Source organism: Cebus imitator, unplaced genomic scaffold (genome assembly GCF_001604975.1).
Source record: "Cebus imitator isolate Cc_AM_T3 unplaced genomic scaffold, Cebus_imitator-1.0 Scaffold126, whole genome shotgun sequence".
NCBI classification, from domain to species: domain Eukaryota; kingdom Metazoa; phylum Chordata; class Mammalia; order Primates; family Cebidae; genus Cebus; species Cebus imitator.
In genome coordinates, this window is record NW_016107441.1 from 3,267,063 (window position 1) to 3,286,930 (window position 19,868).

The window sequence follows — 19,868 nt, forward strand, 5'->3', positions numbered from 1 at the left end:
AAAAAAAAAAAAGAATATATGTGTATATAATATAAACACATTATACATTTCCAAAACACATAGAGAAAAAAAGTCCAGATACAACTACTCACTGACATACAAACCAACTTAGAAGTAGTCATTCACTCACCTGCAAACATTTTTTGAGTACCTACTACATACCAAGTAGTACCACAGTGCCTATGGAGAGAGAGAACTAATGTAAGCTACTCACTCCAAGGGCCTATCTAATAGGAAAGACCAGACAGTTCTTGCACAAAGTTCAATTATTGTGTAAATGAATACATGTTTTCTATCTTTTCTTCACGCTGTCTCCAGGTTACAACATATCATTATCATAACTATATATAGTATATATGTAGGATATATTATATACATTACATAAATTCATATAATTCCATGAAAGACTAGAAGGACATACTCCAAAATATATTTTTCTAAGACAGGGTCTTGCTATGTTGGCCAGATTGGTCTTGAACCCTAGGCCTGGCCTCAAGCACTTCCCCTGCCTCAGACTCCCAAAGTGCTAAGATTAAAGGCATGAGCCACCATGCCCGGCCAAAAAGAGTCCCTTAACTAAAATATTAAACACTGGTTATCTCTATTCTTTCATTGTGCCAGATATTTGAGCTAAGCCAGAAGGGAATTTGTTATGATGATAGCTGTTTATATTATCATTACCATCGTTATTAGAATGACTGCACCATCTCTGTTCTCAACTCATTCATATCTAGGAAAAAGGTTAAAAAAAAAAAAAAAGGAATAAACACCAAGTATGTGGAACTGCACTATTTAGTTTTTGTAAGTTTTCCAGGCATTGTGTAGCAAGTGTGTAGAAATAATTGTGGTTTCCTCTCCAGTTACTTTCCCAATTGGAGGAGAAAGATTCCAATAACTGGAACATTAAAAATAACACTAAATGGCTGAGCCACATTTTTAAGAAATAAAAACGCACACGCTTACACACACACACACTCCCCCCCACTCGCCCCATTTACCAAAATGGAGAACAGTACAGCTTAGTAGCTAAGAGCACGGGCTCTGGAGTTAACTTTCTCCCTGTCCTGCGGCGATTGTGGGGAAGTCAGGTTAGCTGTCTGCTCTCTGCTTCCTCAACTGTCAAATGGGGTTCTGGTCCCTATAAAGATTCAATGACGCGATATGTGAGGGGCTTGGAACAGTGAACGGCACGTAACCGCCCACAGGTTGACAGCTGCTCTTGGTTGGTGTGGTGGTGGTTTGTATCCTTATTAATACGGCTGTCTCTAGGTGAGCAAACAAGCGCTCTCACTTCTTCACACACCCAAGAACGGGTCCCAAACGAGAGATCTGGTGTAAACGTCAGCTCCCAACTAAGTTGCCAGACGCTGCCAACGACCAGAATTGCTCAGACAAACGTAGCGCTTCAATCACTAAAGCGCTTTCCCAGCCCTCGACCCTGCCTCGAGATGTCCGCCGCCCACCGTCAGATCGCCGCCTCCTCCCCATCCCTAGCGACCTCGGCTATCCGGGTCCAGTCCTTGGACCTCGCACCCCTCCTGCCTCGTCCCAGGAAGCTCCGCACCTAGCCGTCCGCCATCCTCAGCACAGCCACCACCGCGGACTCGGCGTTTCTACTGCCCCGGAAGTACTCGGTCAGCTCAGAGGAGGGCCTTTCTGTCCAAGAAAACTTCCGGGTTAGGAAGCCGCTGGGGCCGGAAGGAGTTCGATGGTGGTTAGGTAAGTGACGGCTTCATTGGGGTCCTTAAAAGGGGGCTCCTAGGAGCGCCGAGGTGTGAGTGGTAGCCTGTGGCTCGGGGTCGGGAGTGCAAGAGGCGAAATCTGGCCTGAGTGCGGGAGTTCAGTCATCGAACACTTCCTGAGAGCCAACCACCTGCCAGGCACTGCCCTGGGGTCCAGGGACACATCAGTGAACCAACAGAAGGACCCTGCTCTCAAGCAGCTGACGTTCTAGTGCGCAAAGCAGACTATAAACAAGTCAACAAACAGGATTATCTAAGGTTGTAGTAAGTGCTGTAAAGAAATTTAGAATGGGTAATATGGAAGTGGGAGAGTAATAAGCCGTATGAAAATCTGGAGTAAAGCATTTCAGGCAGAGAGAATAGTGCGTGCAAGGGCCATATAGTGGGAACAAACTTAGCAAAGTCAAGGAAAAGACAAAAGATCACTGGCTAGAGCCAAAGGAACAAGGTGAGAATGGAGAGAGATGATGCCAGGGACTTGAGCACCAAATCTTGTAAAGTTTATGAGCAAGGATAGAATTTGATTTTTATTTGGAACCCAGTGGAAAGCTATTGAAGGTTTTTAAGCAGATGAATGACATGATCTTAGTTATGGCTTTTTTTTTTTTTTTGAGACGAAGTTTCGCTCTCGTTACCCAGGCTGGAGTGCAATGGCGCAATCTCGGCTCACCGCAACCTCCGCCTCCTGGGTTCAGGCAATTCTCCTGCCTCAGCCTCCTGAGTAGCTGGAATTACAGGCACGCGCCACCATGTCCAGCTAATTTTTGTATTTTTAGTAGAGACGGGGTTTTACCGTGTTGACCAGGATGGTCTCGATCTCTTGACCTCGTGATCCACCCGCCTCGGCCTCCCAGAGTGCTGGGATTACAGGCTTGAGCCACCGTGCCCGGCCTGAAACCCTGTCTCTTAAAAAAATACAAAAATTAACCAGGCGTGTTGGTGGGCACCTGTAATCCCAGCTACTCGGGAGACTGAAGCAGAGAATTGCTTGAACCCGGGAGGCGGAGGTTGCAGTGAGCCAGGACCTCACCACTGCACTCCAGCCTGGGTGACGGAACAAGACTTCCTCTCAAAAAACAAACAAAAAAAGCAGATGCCCAGGCATCCCCTGGAGATCCCTATTCAGTAAGTCTGTGGGGCCAAGAAATCTGCATCTTTAACAAGTGAATTTGATATAAATGGTCTAAAAAATTACAGAGTGAGAAAACCAATCAAATTCTCTAGAGTGTTCTGCTAGTAAAACTAAAGAGGTGTCTTTCCTTATCTTCACATCTCTTCATCAACAGTTTTCAGAGCCTGAAGCTCTGGAAAGTTAATAAGTTTGCAGCAGACACCTTTCTGACTACCACGTTGATGACGTCTGAACTCAAACTTTTAAGCACTTGCCACAGGCAGTGGCCCCATGCTAAGGACAGAAGATTTTTAGACTCTCATTCGTAAGCTTACAGTCTTTTGAACGGATAACTAACTGCTAAGAGGAAAACTAAGTCTTACAATAGCATACTCTCAATGTGTTAGGTGACTGACAGAGAAAAAAAAACTCATCTGTCAAGACGGTAGATGTGAAAGGGCTTCCTGAATAAGATGAAATTAAAGTTAAATATTATAAAGAGGATACAGTTTCCCTCAGAAAGATATCGATGGAAAAGGGCAGAAAGATTTTTAAGCAAAAGGAACAACTAGATCCAGAACTTTAAGGTGAAAGGTTACTTAGAGAGAATGGAGAGTAAAACAAGCATAGTTGAAGCTTTGAGCTGTGGCAGGAAAGCTGGGTAGATTATAGGATTTAAGCAAAGAAAGGAATGATAATGATAATCAACCTCTAGGTGAGGAAACCAAGACCGCTGGAGCACATCATAGCTAATCTGAGAGGTACAGCTAAAGAATAGACTTAATGTTTAAATCCATTCATTCCTCCTACAAGCAATTATTGTGCTTAGGTGCACTACTGGGCTTCTCATGCCTTTCTGTTCTGGTACTTGAATCTAATCTTGGAGAATTTTAGATGCCATATTGGAATTTTAAGTTTATCTCATGGGCAGTGAGAAATCACCAGTAGATTGTAAAATTACCCTGAATTGCTTAGATTTGTGTTTAGGACCAATTCTGAGTGTCACGGTGTTTGGTTAGATCATAGAGGTAAGATTCGAGTTAAGGAGATACATTCTGCAACTGAAAGGATAATGTGGTATACAGAGGTGAGATAAAAGGATATGACAGAGGAGAGGGACAGTAGGTCTTATCTGAAAAACATGCAGGAGGTAGAATAATAACAATAGCATATATTTATAATTTACCCACATTAGTTCATCATATCCTCACAACTACCCTGAGGCAGTTATGTTAATATTATTGTTATTTAATAGATGTGAAAACTAAGGCCTTGCAAGCCTATGGCTTCACCAAGGGGTAGAATCAGACACTTTAACTGTAGAACCCATTCTCCTAACCATTGAGCCATGATTGTCTTCCTGTTTTGATACTGCAAAACTGGAATAATTGTCTGGCTATTATCCAAGCTATACATATGCTAAACAAGTAGATCTGAGGGTGAGAGGAGTTCTGTTTTAATTATACTGAGTTTCAAACAGTGAAGGATATTTCAGTCTACAGAGGGAGAAAAAATGGTGTGGATAGATTATAAATCTAAGCCTGTTTCATTGACGTTTTTGTCATTTGCGTCCGGTAGCTATTTGGCAAATACCTATGGCAAAAAGGATTAAGTTGTAGGTATAACTGAAATAATCTGGGTTTAAAGCAAAGCTCCAATAAATACAGAAGATGTTTCTCTGGGTGCCAGAAAATATGTTGAAGTTTCAGTTCAGACTGACCAAATGCTGGTTGTGAGGTATGTGATGGCTCCAAGATACTACTGGGAATATAAAGGCTACTTTAATTAGAAACGTTAAGTGGACCTCAAAATAGTGATTTCTGTTTGAATATCACTAACATTTTTTATGTTACAGATCCCTATAATAATGCTTGAGTCTAGGCAGAACAACTTTGTGTTTGTTCTTTGCAAAGGATAGGGCAGTGCTAACAATCTGCTCTTCATTTGCTTTTTCTCCCCTTTGCCAATTCAGAATGCTGCTTTGTCAATTTGTGTGCTTGGTGTAGGAACTGGTCTGTTTTCCAATTGTGACAGTGCAGGCAGAGAAGAGTGGATGAGCTGTAAATGCAGCCTAGAACACATTTGATTATGGAGAATGAAGCACTAATATCCCAAGATAATTGGAGGTTTAAAAAAAATACCACCTGGTCATCAATGTGTTTCCCTACTTTGCATGTTCCCAGAACTATTTCTGCAAACATCAGCTTCCTCAGCCAACTTAATATTGAGTCACCAGAACAGAAATCAGCCATATTACTTCCTTATTTACTTATGTTGAAAATTGGAACAGAATGGAAATATTTCTTCCCTCAGAAGTTGGCAGGAACAGCAACAAGACAATCTGTTAGGGGTGACAGCTATAGGCTCTTTTTCTCTTTTTAAAATAATATAGACAATATTCAGCATGGTTTCCTGGGGTAAAATCGTCTACATTTCTGATTCTTTATGATCCTAGCCAAGTTTACATTTTGTATACCTAAAAGATGAAAAAGGAGTTGGATTAAACTTGAGTCTTATCTGTTGCATCTTTATTTATGTATTTATTTTATATGTTATTGCACTTTAGGTTTTGGGGTACATGTGAAGAACATGCAGGACTGTTGCATAGGTACATACATGGCAATATGGTTTGCTGCCTTCTTCCCCATCATCTATATCTGACATTTCTCCCCATGTTATCCCTCCCCAACTCCTCACCCCCACTCTGCCCCTCCCCTAGTTCCCCGCATCTTTATTTATTAATGCTGAAGAAAGGTAATATATAATTTTACTGAGTAACTTCATCCACAAACAGTGCAGCACTTTTTAACTGATAACAAGAAGGTGACACTTTGGTTTTCCTTTTTGAAATCTATTCTTGGGTTTCAAATGTCAGCTGCTGCATTAAGACTAGCAGGCAATATATATATGTGTGTGTGTGTGTGTGTATATATATATATGTATGTATATATATTTTTTCCAAATACAAATGCATGTACTTTTGTGTCTCCCATGGCATCTAATATACTTGCCTTAATGACCTCAGCCCATTTAACTGATTTAATGAACAGTTCTACATATGAGGATCTATATGTGAGGAAAAATTAAAGAATTGGAAATGAAAGTAAAATAACTGTAGTATAAAGTACCATATGTAAAAAGTATGCAGGCCTGGGGCCGGGCACGGTGGCTCAAGCCTGTAATCCCAGCACTTTGGGAGGCCGAGGCGGGTGGATCACCAGGTCAAGAGATCAAGACCATCCTGGTCAACATGGTGAAACCCCGTCTCTACTAAAACTACAAAAAATTAGCTGGGCATGGTGGCGCGTGCCTGTAATCCCAGCTACTCAGGAGGCTGAGGCAGGAGAATTGCCTGAACCCAGGAGGCGGAGGTTGCGGTGAGCCGAGATCGCGCCATTGCACTCCAGCCTGGGTAACAAGGGCAAAACTCCGTCTCAAAAAAAAAAAAAAAAAAAAAGTATGCAGGCCTAATAGTATAGAAAGTCCCAAACATGTAAGTGGATTGCATTCCTAAAACTTAGAAATTCATCTTTTCGCTCAACCTCAGGTAATCCGCCCAACCAGCCTGGCAAACATGGTAAAACCCTGTCTCTACTAAAAATACAAAAATTACCTGAATGTGGTGGCACAGGCCTGTAATCCCAGCTACTTGAGAGGCTGAGGCAGGAGAATTGCTTGAGCCCGGGAGATGGAGTTTGCAGTGAGCCAAGATCATGCCACTACACTCCAGCCTGGCCAACAAGAGCAAGACTCTGTCTTAAATTAAAAAAAAAAAAAAAATTAATCTTTTCTCTTTTTCATTCACAGCACAATGACATTTCAATCACATTGTCTTAGATATAGTTAGCTGTTTCTGCCCTGTCTTTCAAGCTAGTTTATAAATTCTTGAGGTTCTAGCACAGTGCCCTAATTCTCCTCAGCAACTCTTGCACCACCTACTGTACTTCATCTTCCACAATAGGTCCTTGACTTAGCTGTTGTTTTAAAGTCATTAGTCTAGAATGAGTAGAATGATCATAGTCAGTGCAATCGATGCACAGTAAGAAGTGCCCAGTATTAGCTGGATGTGTAAGGCCATTGTGCAACCTCTTTCTTTTGTGGCACAACGTCAGTGTACCAGGCTACTTCTGCCACCTTTGGCCTAAGAGCAGTTTAAGGGAGTTTATAGTGTTTTCCTAGATCCTGTCTGGTAGGTTTCTGTAAACTTCTAGTAGAGGCAAGTGGCTGTGTCTGTAGAAAACAAGAACTGCAAATCTTGGCCACATGGGCCATTTGCTTACCACACTCCACTGTGTAAGGAAGAGAATACTTCTGATGAAGACTGCCTGGTAGCCACAGATACTGTTCAATCACTTTTTGTGAACTTAATCTTTTTTCTCCCACCTAACCATTTCCCCATTTATTACATTGTTCACACGTTCATCTTCACTTTCGTGGTTTTAATTTTGAGTAAAATTTAATAAAGATGTTTCATAAAAATAAAATAGGAGAACCAGAAAGTAGAATTCTGTCAGGTACCAAAGCAGCATGTATAAGTCTCTCTCTTTCCCCTGTTTCTCTTCCTCTCTTCCCACTGTCTCCTTTCCCCATCCTTCTTGTCCTTTCTCACAGCTTCTCCTGGTATGTGACCCAAACCTGACTGCCTCAGCCCCCACTTTCCTTCCTTTCCTCAAATGACCCTGACCCACAAGGGTCTCAATTCCAAGTTCCAAGAACAAAAATTCTGTTAGCTTACTTTGCCAATGGATTTCCTTCCTCCTGGGCCCTAGAACATAGGGATACAAGCTCAAAGAGGGGAACCGTAGGGTAAGTAGATCACAACAAATCTTTTACCACAAACTGAGGGCACATCACAGTGTCGCATTATGGTTGGCTTCCAAGCTTAGTTTACGATGCCTGAATGCTCCATAATATCACAAAATATTTGCAATGAGAAAAAAGTGTGAAATTTTAAACTTAAGATTAAAATTGCATAATGGTGTCCCCTTCCCCCAACCCCCAAGATTTTTAAATGGTTGCATGGTATTCTGAGTGTTTTATAATGATGTAACTATCAAATGTAAATTTTAGTACAATATCTGAAAGAAGCATGAACAATAATAATAACTAGAGCTTATTCAGTGATTACCATTTCCAGGCTCCTTGTCTTATATATATTACCTCATTCGGACTTTGCAATAGTCCTGTGAGAATAGATGCTGTTATTTTTCCCATTTTAAAGATGAGAGGACCGAGGAGGCATTTATGAAAGATGAGGGGACTAAGTCATTTATAAAAGTTGCAAGGCTGGTTAGAGTCAGAGATTGTATTTGCATCCTATACTCTGAATCTCTCTGCTACCCTGCTTTTATTAGAGATGTTCAATTACGCTGATCCTGAGTAATCTAAATCTAGAATTAATGTGAGTGATTATATCTCCCTTGTTGGAAGTTGTTCAAAAGAGGAAATGAGGAACTGTATTAGTGGCCCTTAGATGCAGTACATCAACCCAGTGCCTCAGAAACACCCAAGGAGCCAATTAAAAGTTATAAATTCCAAGATGCAAACACAGAGTTTCTTACTCACTTGTTCTGGGGTGGGACCTGGGAATCTATGTTTTTAAAAAACTCTCCTGGGAATTGTGATATTCAACCTGGTTTGGAAACTCCGGACTTGGTGATCTTTTATTCCTACCATTATCCTCTAGGACAGGATGGTAAAAGAAGATGTCAGTGGTTGGGAGTCAGAAGAATGCCTTTAATTACGTACGTTTAAGGCCTTTCAAGATTGTTAGCATTGACTGTTTTTGTCTCAGAGAATTTGTAATAGGTAACTGTATATCAGTTTGAACAATTATAATCCCTGTTGCATAACATTATTCAATTTATAAAGATCTGTCACATATTGAATCAAATTTAAACTAATCTCTATCAATATTTATTGAGCATGTGCTAGTTATGACATATAGCAATAAAAAATATAGGCCCTGTTCTTAAGGGGTTCGTAGGTGAGATGAGATAGACTGCCTAGCAGTACAGAGCAGCAAATACCAGCACCAGATGAGTAAGGTAGGTGGGAGGGCTCTAGGGTGAGGGAGAAACCATCCTTTATACAGCTATACTCTGAATTTATGTGGGAGGAATAGCTATGCCTTGATAGGAGGCCCAGGAAGTTTGCGGGAAGACAGAATTCCATGTGGCTGTTATGCTTTGCCAAGCCTTGCGTTGGTGAGGACACTGATTGCCCTGCAGCCCTCGCCTGTGATGGCTGTTCATTCTGCCGAAGTTCCTGAATCTCAGAGCAGGAAGACTGAGTCCATTTCCTTTCTTTCCAGTTTCTTCTACACAAGCTACCTTGATCCTGGGGGGATGTGACCATACCCCCAGGTGATCTGCCCACATTTGAGCCTCTCAGTTCTTTGACCTCTTCATTATGGACAAATATCCCCCTCACTCACTTCAGCCACTGCAGCTTCTGGAGTCTGCCTCCAGTTTGACCATTGGCCCAGTTAGTTCCCCTCCAGAATCAGGAATCAGGTGCGGCATTTTTGGCCACCACTTCTCTTCACCACAATTTTAGCTCTATTTCCTGAACAACTCCTGACCAGTGACCCCTCTGCTTTTTCCCTGTCCCCTGGCCCTCTACCTGGAGTGCTTTCCTTCCAATTTTTATTCCTCTTTATTCTTCAGGTCCTGCTGCACATCTCACTTTCTCAAAGACTTTCCATGATGAGGTTAACTCCCCATCTTGGGTCCTTCTGTAGCATCTGTATTTTCCCTTGGGTAGCATTTGAGTATATTTTGTATATATGTCGTTAGTGTCCATCATCTGCCAGTCTGAGCTTTGTGGAGGCTGAGACAGTGTCTCTAGGGCAGTAGGTTGGCACATGGTAGATGCTCAGTAGATACTGTTGAATATATGAAAATGTATCCCTCCAACCTAAAACTCAGTGGTGGGAAAGAGTGGAAAGGAAGGAGATGGCAGGATAAGAAATGAGGTGGTATTAAAATAAACTGGAGTTGTGGGGGTCTTTTGGTTTTGGTTTGGTTCTACTACAAAGAGCAAGCAAGCCTCCGGCTCAGAGCCTTAAGCAGGCAGTAGAGAGGTTCAGAGTATAGGATTCAAATACAATCTCTGTCTCTAACCAGCCTTGCAACTTTTATAAATGACTTAATCTCACTGCCTCAGTACCTTCATCTTTAAAATGGGAAAATAACAGAGTCTATTCTCACAGGATATTGCCAAGTCTGAATGAGGTAGCATATATAAAACATAGAGTCTGGCAATGGTTATCACTGAATAAGCTCTAGTTATTATTATTGTACACAATTATGTCCTCCAATTGCTGTATCTCTTATAATGAAATATAACTTGGAAGCTTACATGTCAAGCCCCTAGCACAGTGCTTGGCTTATGGCAGTCATTCAGTAAATGTTATTTCCATTGTTTCTGCCCATCACCCCTCCTAAAAAAGAGACGGTGTTGTAAGCTAGATTCTCCTACTAACTTGTAGCATATAGTAAGAAGCAAATCACTGTCCACTGAATCAATTAGATTATATTACTTCCAAAATCCCCTCTCACTGCCCAAGTCTTCATTTCCTTTAGTGTCCTTTTAGTGGGGTTTTAGGAGGATATGAAAATAAACATGTTTAGTGTGTTATGTTATGTATAGCCGAAGTCCGAAGTTTTTAATTTTACTCTATATACTCCATCCTTAAATTTTAAAGATTTGGAAAAGTACCCATCACCGTTCAACCATCCTTTCAAGGGCTAATGAAAATTAAATGACATTCACACCGTATTATAATTTAGACTTTAAGATGTTTAATGGCCAAATACAGTGATTCATTGCTTTTTATGTTCTGTGATCAAGCAACCTTCATATAAGTATGAAAGAGAGTAAATGTCATTTTGAAAACTAATTTTCTTGGGACTTTACAAGACATAAAGCTAGGTATTTCATCCCATATTTTAGAAATAAAAGTTGAAATTTTTCTTTGCAAGTCGGTAGCTTAAAGGGGGAATCAAATTACCAGGAAGGTGATCATAAATACATAGACTGTTAGACTGGGTTGTTATTTTGCCTTTTATTCATGATATTTTGCTCTTCTTTTAAATTTGTTTAACAATCTGTCCCTGTAGTTTTATATTTACATTTTTACTAACTAGACACTTAAGCCGTCAGCTCCTCACTTAGCTAGTTTACAAAGTTTGAGCTAGAAATTTGGTATTCTTACAAACAATTAAATACACTGTACTTTGTCTCTTGGTATTAGAGAAACTATTAAAGGAAAATTCTGTTGTCTAACATTTAAGTCAATAACTCTATGTGTATGCAATAAGTGCAGTTTTCTTTCCAGTATTAAAAACAAAGCCTCAAGTGTCCCTGCATTATTTATAACTAACATATCTTTATACTTGAATTACTCAAATTTTGAGCTCCATGGTTATTATGATATGCCAGTTGATTTACATTATTGATATAACAACAGATGGTAATGGTACAGGTTGAAATAAAAGATCATTAAGATAAATATTTTAGCCTTCATTGGCTCCCTGTTGCATAAAATTTGTCAGAATGAAATAGAATCATAGCATTTCAGAACTGGAAGTGTCCTTAGAGATTATCTCATCCAGTCCCTCATTTGACAGATGAGGAAACAGAAGCCCAGAGAGAATGTTACTTGCCAAGGTCGTACAGCTAGTTAGTAGCAAAGCTAAGACCAAAATCTAGGTCTGCTATTTCCCAATTCATTGCTTTTTCTGCTGTCTCTTTGTGAGATTTTTAGGTACTATTCTCTAATTACTCCCCAATGTCAGCACCAATTATCCTAATTCATTTCACATCTATTCATTTCTGGGACATATAGAGTTTCACCCCATTATGAGTCTCTGTTGGTTAAACTTTATATCTGGCTTTCTTTTAGGTGGTTCTCCACTCACATCGTTTAATCTCGAAGACTAGAAAATATAACTGGATCTACCACTTGTTTGAAAAATTTCTCTACCAAGCAATAAATTACCCACTGTGCTCTTGTTGTAGTGTAAAAGTTTTTGAGTTCTCCAAATCTAAACAAGATTTTCTTCCATTTTCCCATGAAGCTACATTTTTGCTTATTCACTTTAGTGGCAAGTATTATTGTGCCAGCTGCTTTCGTTTTGGAAGATGTGGACTTCAACCAAATGGTTTCACTGGAAGCAAATCATAGTTCTTACAATGCATCCTTTCCCTCAAGCTTTGAACTCTCAGCAAGTTCACACTCAGATGATGATGTCATCATAGCCAAAGAGGGAACTAGTGTTTCAATTGAGTGTCTTCTCACGGCCAGTCACCATGAAGATGTTCATTGGCACAATTCAAAAGGACAGCAACTGGATGGCCGAGGCAGAGGTAACTGTGTTAGGGTGTAATTAATCAAGATTACTCATTTCCTGTTTACTGTCTTCTTATTTTTTAACACTTAAACAAGAAGTATCAAAGATGAGGTGCCAAGATGAATAGTTTAAAACATTTTGAAAGGTCTGGAGTGTTATACCTATCAGAAAAAGCAAAGTATTATTATTTAACCAGAAGAACAAAAAAAAAATATCATTATAAGTTTGAAAGATGTTCACATGATGACAGTGAGCTATTTTCTCTCCTGATGAGTTGAAATTTTTCTTTGCAAGTCGGTGGCTTTCCTTCTTCATTGAAGGTAGAGTAAATCAGGGCTGCTGCATACAGCTGTACAGGTGATGCACTACACAACTCTAGGAGCACCCTTCACCTCAGCTTCTATGTCAGTAGTACAATGTGGTAGCCCTGTGTCAATACATCAAGAAAGGTTTTAGGTAGACTTAAGAAAATTTGTTGTCAATAAAAATGTTTTACTCTGAAATGAGTTACTATAAAATTTGGAGGAAATCCAGGACATTTTTGAAAATGGGTATCAATCTGTGCATAAAACTTTAATGTTGGATCTCAGAGAATTAGAAGGGAACTGTGGAACTTGTAAGCCCTACTAACTCATTTTTTTCCATTCTATACCTTAATTTACTTGAAAAGAGGATTTTTTTTTTTTGCGTTTTTTATTTCAGTCTTAAAAATCACATAAACATAGTGATAATGTGTGCAAGGTCCGCTTTTTGACAGATTTTTATTTAATTTTGCTATTCATAGATCTGTTTTAATCCAGACTACTATTTCCCTAACCAATGTTCTGTTATAAAGATCTTTTTGATGAGTACTTGAGTTATAATGGACCTCAAAAAGAGACACCATGAAATAATCGCCAAAGGGATGAATATTAAATTCTAAGATCCCCACAAGCTACACTTTCAGAAATTTTTCTATTAGAAAGATAGCGTAGCCTTTTGAAATTTAAAGAGATTTTGGTTATTCATATTAGGATGGAAAATACAAAAGGAGACAGGTGATATTTCCTTCACACATATACAGTAAATATTTTAATCTTCTGTAGACTGAGTGACTAGTCACCAAGAGGTTGAAGAGTTTGAATTGTTAGAAAGAGCAGAGTATTTTTAATCAGCGTGTATAAAATACAAAACTATTGAATTAGAATATCTAGAGTGATACCTGGAATGTGTACTTTGAATGTGATTTGGGATTCCATATTTGGACCCAATGAACCAGACTCTCATCTTCTCTGGGCTCTACGACATCCTGACAAAACACCTCTGAGATTTAAATTATTCATTCAGTGTTATCACTGTAAACTGACTCGATAAACAAAGCCTTAGGTTAAGACAAGACCAGCCAAGTGGAATGGCAGTTTTATTTTTCTGTTTTGCCTTTACTTTGAAAATCGGTAACATCTATCATTGATGCTTTCAGCAGCAGCTCTGGAAAATTGTATTAAATTTTATGAATCTCAAGTGAGAGGAGTTTAAAGAGCATGTCAGTCTAGTATAAGGTTCATAAATCTTGAGCTATTATCAGCAAGTGAGCTAGAGAGTTTATATTGTGGTTGTAGTGCAATGGTTGATGAATGGAGTCTTGGCAGTTCATCATACCTTGAATTCAAATGGTGTCCTTTTCATAGGAAAGGAATGAAACATGAATTTCATTCATTTTTTCATAGAACAGAAGCTTATGGAATAATTGCTATATTCACAACTACATGTTTTCCTCCTCTTTTTCTATTAGTGAAGTGATGGCTCTTAAATATATTAATAGCTGCAGGATGGAGATAAGTTTTGATGATGATAAAAATGGACAAAATCCAGAGTGCTTACTAATTTATGTGCCATTAAAATAATCCAGAGAATCTTGGGGATGAAAGAGATTTTGAAGATTGGACACTCAAGTAATGCTTAACAGGCAGTCAGCTAACCTCCCCTGGGACACCACCTCTAGTGAATGCATTTAGGAATGCATCCTTACACTGCAGGTTAGCCCATCCATCCCATCTTTGAATGCCTTTCATAGTTAAAGCACAGAGTGCTTTGGGAATGTATCGCAGAAGTAGGAATTATGCAGGCAGAACCAAGTTATTGAAGCATGTTGAATCAAAATGGGTAGTCAATATGCTTTACTTTTCTTACCCTTGTATAGTTCTGTATACATGTTCCCTGAATGAAAATACCTTCACGTGTGGAAGAGAGGCAGTATGTTTTAAGTTGAAAATAGAAAGAAGCATAGGCATCTTAAGGGCAGCTTTATTCTTTTTGCCAAGCTTTTCATTTACCCTGACTTTTGAGATGTATTTTTTGGCTTGTGCTTCAGTTACTCTTGCCGGAAAATCAAGATATCACCATCAAGAAATGTTTCTTAACAACAACAACAACAAAAATTGATATGTGCAAGGCATGCCAGATTAGGCAGCTAATTGAACAAATGCATTAAATTGCCAGGTTTTTTTTAAATAATTTTTTCTTGTTATATAAGTTCACTGTGGAAAAGTGAGCAAACACAGTTAAAAGAAAAAAATTAAAATTACTCATAAAAATTTTAAATACCATTATTTTAAACCATTGTTTTATATTTCACATACCCTCATGGTATATGAAAATGTATTGGTAGCAATTGTGATGTAGACACACACATACGTATAAACTGTAAGCTTGTTTATGATTAGTCGTTGAGCATTATGTAGACATACCTGTTTCACAGAAAGGCTTTTTATGTCTAGCAGTGAAAAGAAAGCTATGTCAATTATTAGTGCCATGAAGGAAGATCTTGATTTTCTTTTAAGTTCCAAGCTAATTATATTCTGACTCTGGGCATGACAATCTGCCCCTTTTTGTTTTTTTTTTTTTTACATGATTTAAACAAGAATCTAACAAATCAGTTTAGTTAAAGTTCTTGATGAAGAAGTGGAATATTGATAAGGCAGCTGGCATAGTTAGTAATAATCTTCTTTGTGCTGTCATTTTTTTCATTCCTGTTCAATTATCAGGTGGAAAGTGGTTGGTTTCTGATAACTTCCTAAACATCACCAATGTAGCCTTTGATGACCGTGGGCTCTATACCTGTTTCGTCACCTCTCCAATTCGTGCCTCCTACTCTGTCACCCTACGTGTTATCTTCACCTCAGGAGACATGAGTGTCTATTACATGATTGTTTGCCTGATTGCCTTTACAATCACACTCATCTTAAATGTCACACGGCTGTGTATGATGAGCAGCCATCTTCGCAAGACTGAGAAGGCCATCAATGAGTTCTTTAGAACTGAAGGGGCTGAGAAACTTCAGAAGGCTTTTGAGATTGCAAAACGCATCCCCATCATTACCTCAGCCAAAACTCTGGAGCTCGCCAAAGTCACACAATTTAAGACCATGGAGTTTGCTCGTTATATTGAAGAACTGGCAAGAAGTGTCCCTCTTCCACCTCTCATTCTAAACTGTCGAGCCTTTGTTGAGGAGATGTTTGAGGCTGTGCGAGTGGATGACCCTGATGACCTGGGTGAAAGAATTAAAGAGAGACCTGCCTTGAATGCTCAGGGTGGCATCTATGTTATTAACCCAGAGATGGGACGGAGTAATTCACCAGGAGGAGATTCAGATGATGGCTCTCTGAATGAACAAGGCCAGGAGATAGCAGTTCAGGTTTCTGTCCACCTTCAGTCAGAAACCAAAAGTATTGATACAGAGTCTCAAGGCAGTGGTCATTTCAGTCCGCCTGATGATATAGGATCTGCAGAATCTAACTCTAACTACAAAGATGGGGCATATGAAAACTGTCAGCTGTAATCTACGGTCTGCTGTAACCCAGTAGCTACAAAATCAGCTCTCAGAAAAGGAACCTGTTTCTTAGAAGTAACATTTTTGCCAAAAGATGACTGGAGTTTTCCCTTTGTTAATATTAAGCACATCAGAACATGAATTGCCATAATCTTCCTTAAAAGGCAGCATTTTTCCTATTTGATACTTTTCAGTCATTATCCTTAGAGCTTGATTAAATTATGCATGCTAAGATTTAAAGGAGCCCCAGATAAACATGATGGGACAAGCACTGAACTAAGAGTGCACTGAACTAAGAGTCCCATGGTTTCTCTTCTGGTCACAGTTCTTCCATTAGTTAGATCTGATACTTATCTTGGGACTTCAGTTTTTCCATCAATAAGATGAGGGATTAGGTGAGATCTGAAATTGTTTCTAGCTCTATAGCTTCTCAACCCAATACCTTTAAATACCAGGATCTTCACTTATCTCTAAGTAAACCTTTCCCCGGACTTTTACTCCCTTCTTTTGGAAAGGATTAAGCTAAGATCTAGATTTCCACACCAATGTCATAATGCACAGAGGTTTTGAAAAACATCTGGGTGTTTTTCAGATGTTTTGCCATGTGGAGCATATAATGATGTGTGCAAGGTTGAATCTTTTCAGTGTAACCCATGTCTGCATGGTCATACAGATATCAGGGAGCTACTGCTCACTTGTAAACTACTTTCCATGAGCAAATTGGTCCTTCTTGGCGGTGTATCATGTTTTTTTAACTTACTGAGACATCATTGTAGTTCATTGAGGTTGGCAGGGGTTTCCCAACTGATTTTCCAAAGTGAGCAATTTGTTTCTAAGGAATAATATCTTTGATGCTTTTTGAACAAGAACAGTGTCAATTCATTTGTCTTCTGGCAAATCATGGATTTTGATATTGCTGTTTATAGAATATCTCAGGCTTTCCCTTTTTAAAAGTATTGGACTCTACAAATGGGTTCTATATTTGGGATCTCATCCTAAGAGAAAACCCAGAACTCTATTCCTCTTAAGACCTCTATCAAACCTCCTGCCCTCTGTGGTCTTAAGTATGGTGCTATAGGTTACATGCCTCTTTATCTTGTTTGTTTGGTTTATATTTTGTTGTTGAGCTTTTTATTTTTGTTTACTTCAGATACATAATTCTGAGCTATGGCTGCTTTTGTAGCCTTTCCAAGAAGCACTAACCTGAAATAAGATTGGATAATTGTGAGGGTGCGTTACTATGTTAAAATAAACACACAACGTATCTAGACATCAAGAGGAAGAAAAAAGAGGATGATGCCACCTGGTTTAACTGTATATAATAAACACTTAAGGTGGCATTTCTTGCCTGGCTGAGATCTGATATAATGGAATTGTAAATACTCTTCAGAACAATTTATTCAGTTACAGGAAGTGTGGTGCCATATAATTTTAAGAACTTGGCAGTGGAGCTCCATTTGGGGCTTCACGTTTCTTCATTGTCCCTATTATTGAAGCATTACTTCAGCTAGAGGCTCCTGAGGGAAATGTTCAGAGGAATTTTTATCAGGATCTTAATTTAAGGTTTCAAACAGAGGAAGACAGGAAATTCAAAGTGTAACCAGATAAAACTCCGTGCCTCCCTTTGTTCAGGCTTATCAGAAGTAATACATCTGCTCTGAATGGCATGAATGAATCAATGTGCAGTTTTATCAAATGGCATCATGGATAAAGATGATAATGCTGCCTTTTGTGTGTCTCAGGCTGTTTCCATGGAAACCTCTAGAGGCAAATAAAAGCTAACCAATCATCTAGCCAAAGCTTGCCTTGGCTCATAGACTGGTATTTCTTTAAGGAAAATTGTTTTCATATATTTGGCTATGAGAGCAAAGGCTCTTGAACATATCCTAGATTACGGAACACTTTTTCCCTTCCCACAATGTTTCTCTTGAAAAATTAAATTTTTTTTCTGTCCACCCAGGCTGGAGTGCAGTGGCAAGATCATAGCTCACTGTAGCCTCCAACTCTTGGGGCCTAGCAGTCCTGCTTCAGCCCCAAGCAGCTAGTCCCACAGGTGTGCACCACCTTTCCTGGCTAAATGTTTTTATTTTTTGTAGAGATGGCGCGGGGGGGAGGGGAGGTCTCACTTTGTTGCCCAGGCTGACCTTGAACTTCTGGCTTCAAATGATCCTCCTGCCTCACCTGCCAAAGTGTTGTAATTACAAGCATGAGCCACTGCTCCTGGCCAAAAAAAATTTTTAATCCCTTGTCTGGGGTCAGTACTCTAAACATCTCTCAGGTTTCAGATAGTGCTTTCAACCCTGTCCTAACATGGCAGATTTGCAGTAATCTCTTAGAATGTAGCTTGTCAAATTAGAGAATGGTTTTACCCCACATGTTCTCATAGGAGACATTATTATTTGGAACCCTAAGGCAGATATGTTTAATAATCAAAGTCCTAAGAAACAGAACTTTGGAAAAATAGAAAGAATGTTTTTAAAATCTGTAAGTTTGCACAAAACTGTACTAGTAACTAAATGCAGGCTACTCCATTGTATCCTGCTTATTTTAGAAACATAGGGATGGCCTAATTTGGTGGCCCAGAGTAACTGATTTACTTTGAGTGTACTAGCTTACGGTGCCATTGATGAGGAATTAAAGTAGGTCAAAATTTAATTGGAGTTGATATTACTTTGTAAAGCTAGTTTTCAAGAGGAAGAAAATCACACTAATATTTACTGTATCTAATCAAATACTCTTCATATATAATTAAGTCTCATGTTATCTCTTCGTGAAATCCTTAGCCTTTTGAACTTCAACTACAGTCTAAAAGTCTTTTGATAGTAACTGTAGTGTAATTATCTTTTCATCTCACTGGATTTTATAGTTAGTGAAAAATGCCTTTAAAATATATTTTAAATAGTTCTGTCATCTCATTTGTAAATTTTCTTCATTTATTGTTATATAGTGAACCTTATTGTCCTTATGAAACGGTAGCTTTGTGAAATACATTCACCAAATATCAACATTTGAACATCTTTATGATTCCTTACCAGCTGAAGCCAGGTATCAGTTGAGCTGATGCTCCACTTGAGTTTATAGGCTGTTTGATAACTGCCCATCCTCCAAATTGTATATGTATATGTTATGATGGTTTAATTCTTGAGTCAGGGCCAGCACACATTTATATTTTCTACCAATTACCTTGATACAAATATCTTGGAAATTGCTGACCTGGAATGAACATGAGAAGACTCCTGGCTTCTTTTTTGCCTCACTTAACAAATATTTTAAGGTCAAAGCAATATCTGTGCATGGCTTTCCTTGCTCCTCCAGACCCATGAGCCTATTGGTATAGTCCTCTTCACCCTCTGCATGTAGCTTCACCCTAGATCAGACTTTTGTCTCTTGGGTCCCGTGTGACACAGGAGCACTGCATGCTTGTTTTCTAGAGCCCAGCCAGTCATGGGTGCTAGCCTCATTTCCACACACCAGCAGTTAGAACCCAAGTGTATTGTATTAATATTTCCTGAGTACCAGTAAGAGAATGCATTTTTTTCTCATCTAGGCCGGGAACGTTGAAAATGCTCAGCCTTACATAGAAACTCCTAGATTCTCATTAACACATTTCACAAAAGTAAATAAGTATTTCATATAATTCAGATGATGTTTAAATGGTCAGCATTTTAATAAATACTTGCATTATAATTTTGTCTCTTTTTAAAAGTGTAATATAATTTATTAAATGTTCAATGGAGTATATAGTCTATTTGAAATTTTCTATAGAGTATGTTTCATTTGTATGTTTGATGAAATTTGTATGTTTGATAAAATTTGATGTTAATGTTTTTTTTTGTTTTTTTTTTTTTTTT

General features: G+C 38.9%; 2 protein-coding genes across 3 annotated transcripts in view; one reads left to right on the forward strand and one right to left on the reverse strand.

Annotated features, from left to right (window-relative positions):
* FAM114A2 (family with sequence similarity 114 member A2) overlaps positions 1-1,647 on the reverse strand; it is a 45,018-nt gene extending 43,371 nt beyond the window's left edge. Inside the window, exon 1 of the mRNA XM_017540532.2 lies at positions 1,565-1,647. The gene's annotated coding sequence lies outside the window, so the exon portion shown is untranslated. The remainder of the gene's footprint in view (positions 1-1,564) is intronic.
* An 11-nt stretch (positions 1,648-1,658) lies between these two features.
* MFAP3 (microfibril associated protein 3) lies at positions 1,659-19,756 on the forward strand. Of its 2 annotated transcripts, none has more exons than XM_017540534.2 (3): positions 1,659-1,719; positions 11,762-12,225; positions 15,233-19,756. In XM_017540534.2, exons 2-3 carry the CDS (start codon positions 11,931-11,933, stop codon positions 16,024-16,026), a joined length of 1,089 nt encoding a protein of 362 aa, XP_017396023.1. In that variant the 5' UTR covers positions 1,659-1,719; positions 11,762-11,930; the 3' UTR covers positions 16,027-19,756. The 2 variants fall into 2 exon arrangements, with proteins under 2 accessions (XP_017396023.1, XP_017396024.1); XM_017540535.2 differs by lacking the exon at positions 1,659-1,719 and adding an exon at positions 8,540-8,597.
* The last annotated feature ends 112 nt before the right edge of the window (positions 19,757-19,868 follow it).

Coding starts and splice junctions, on each gene's coding strand:
- MFAP3 (XM_017540534.2), top strand. CDS start 11,931: ATGAAGCTACATTTTTGCTTATTCACTTTAGTGGCAAGTATTATTGTG. Junction 12,226..15,232: donor ACTGGATGGCCGAGGCAGAG/GTAACTGTGTTA, acceptor TTCAATTATCAG/GTGGAAAGTGGTTGGTTTCT.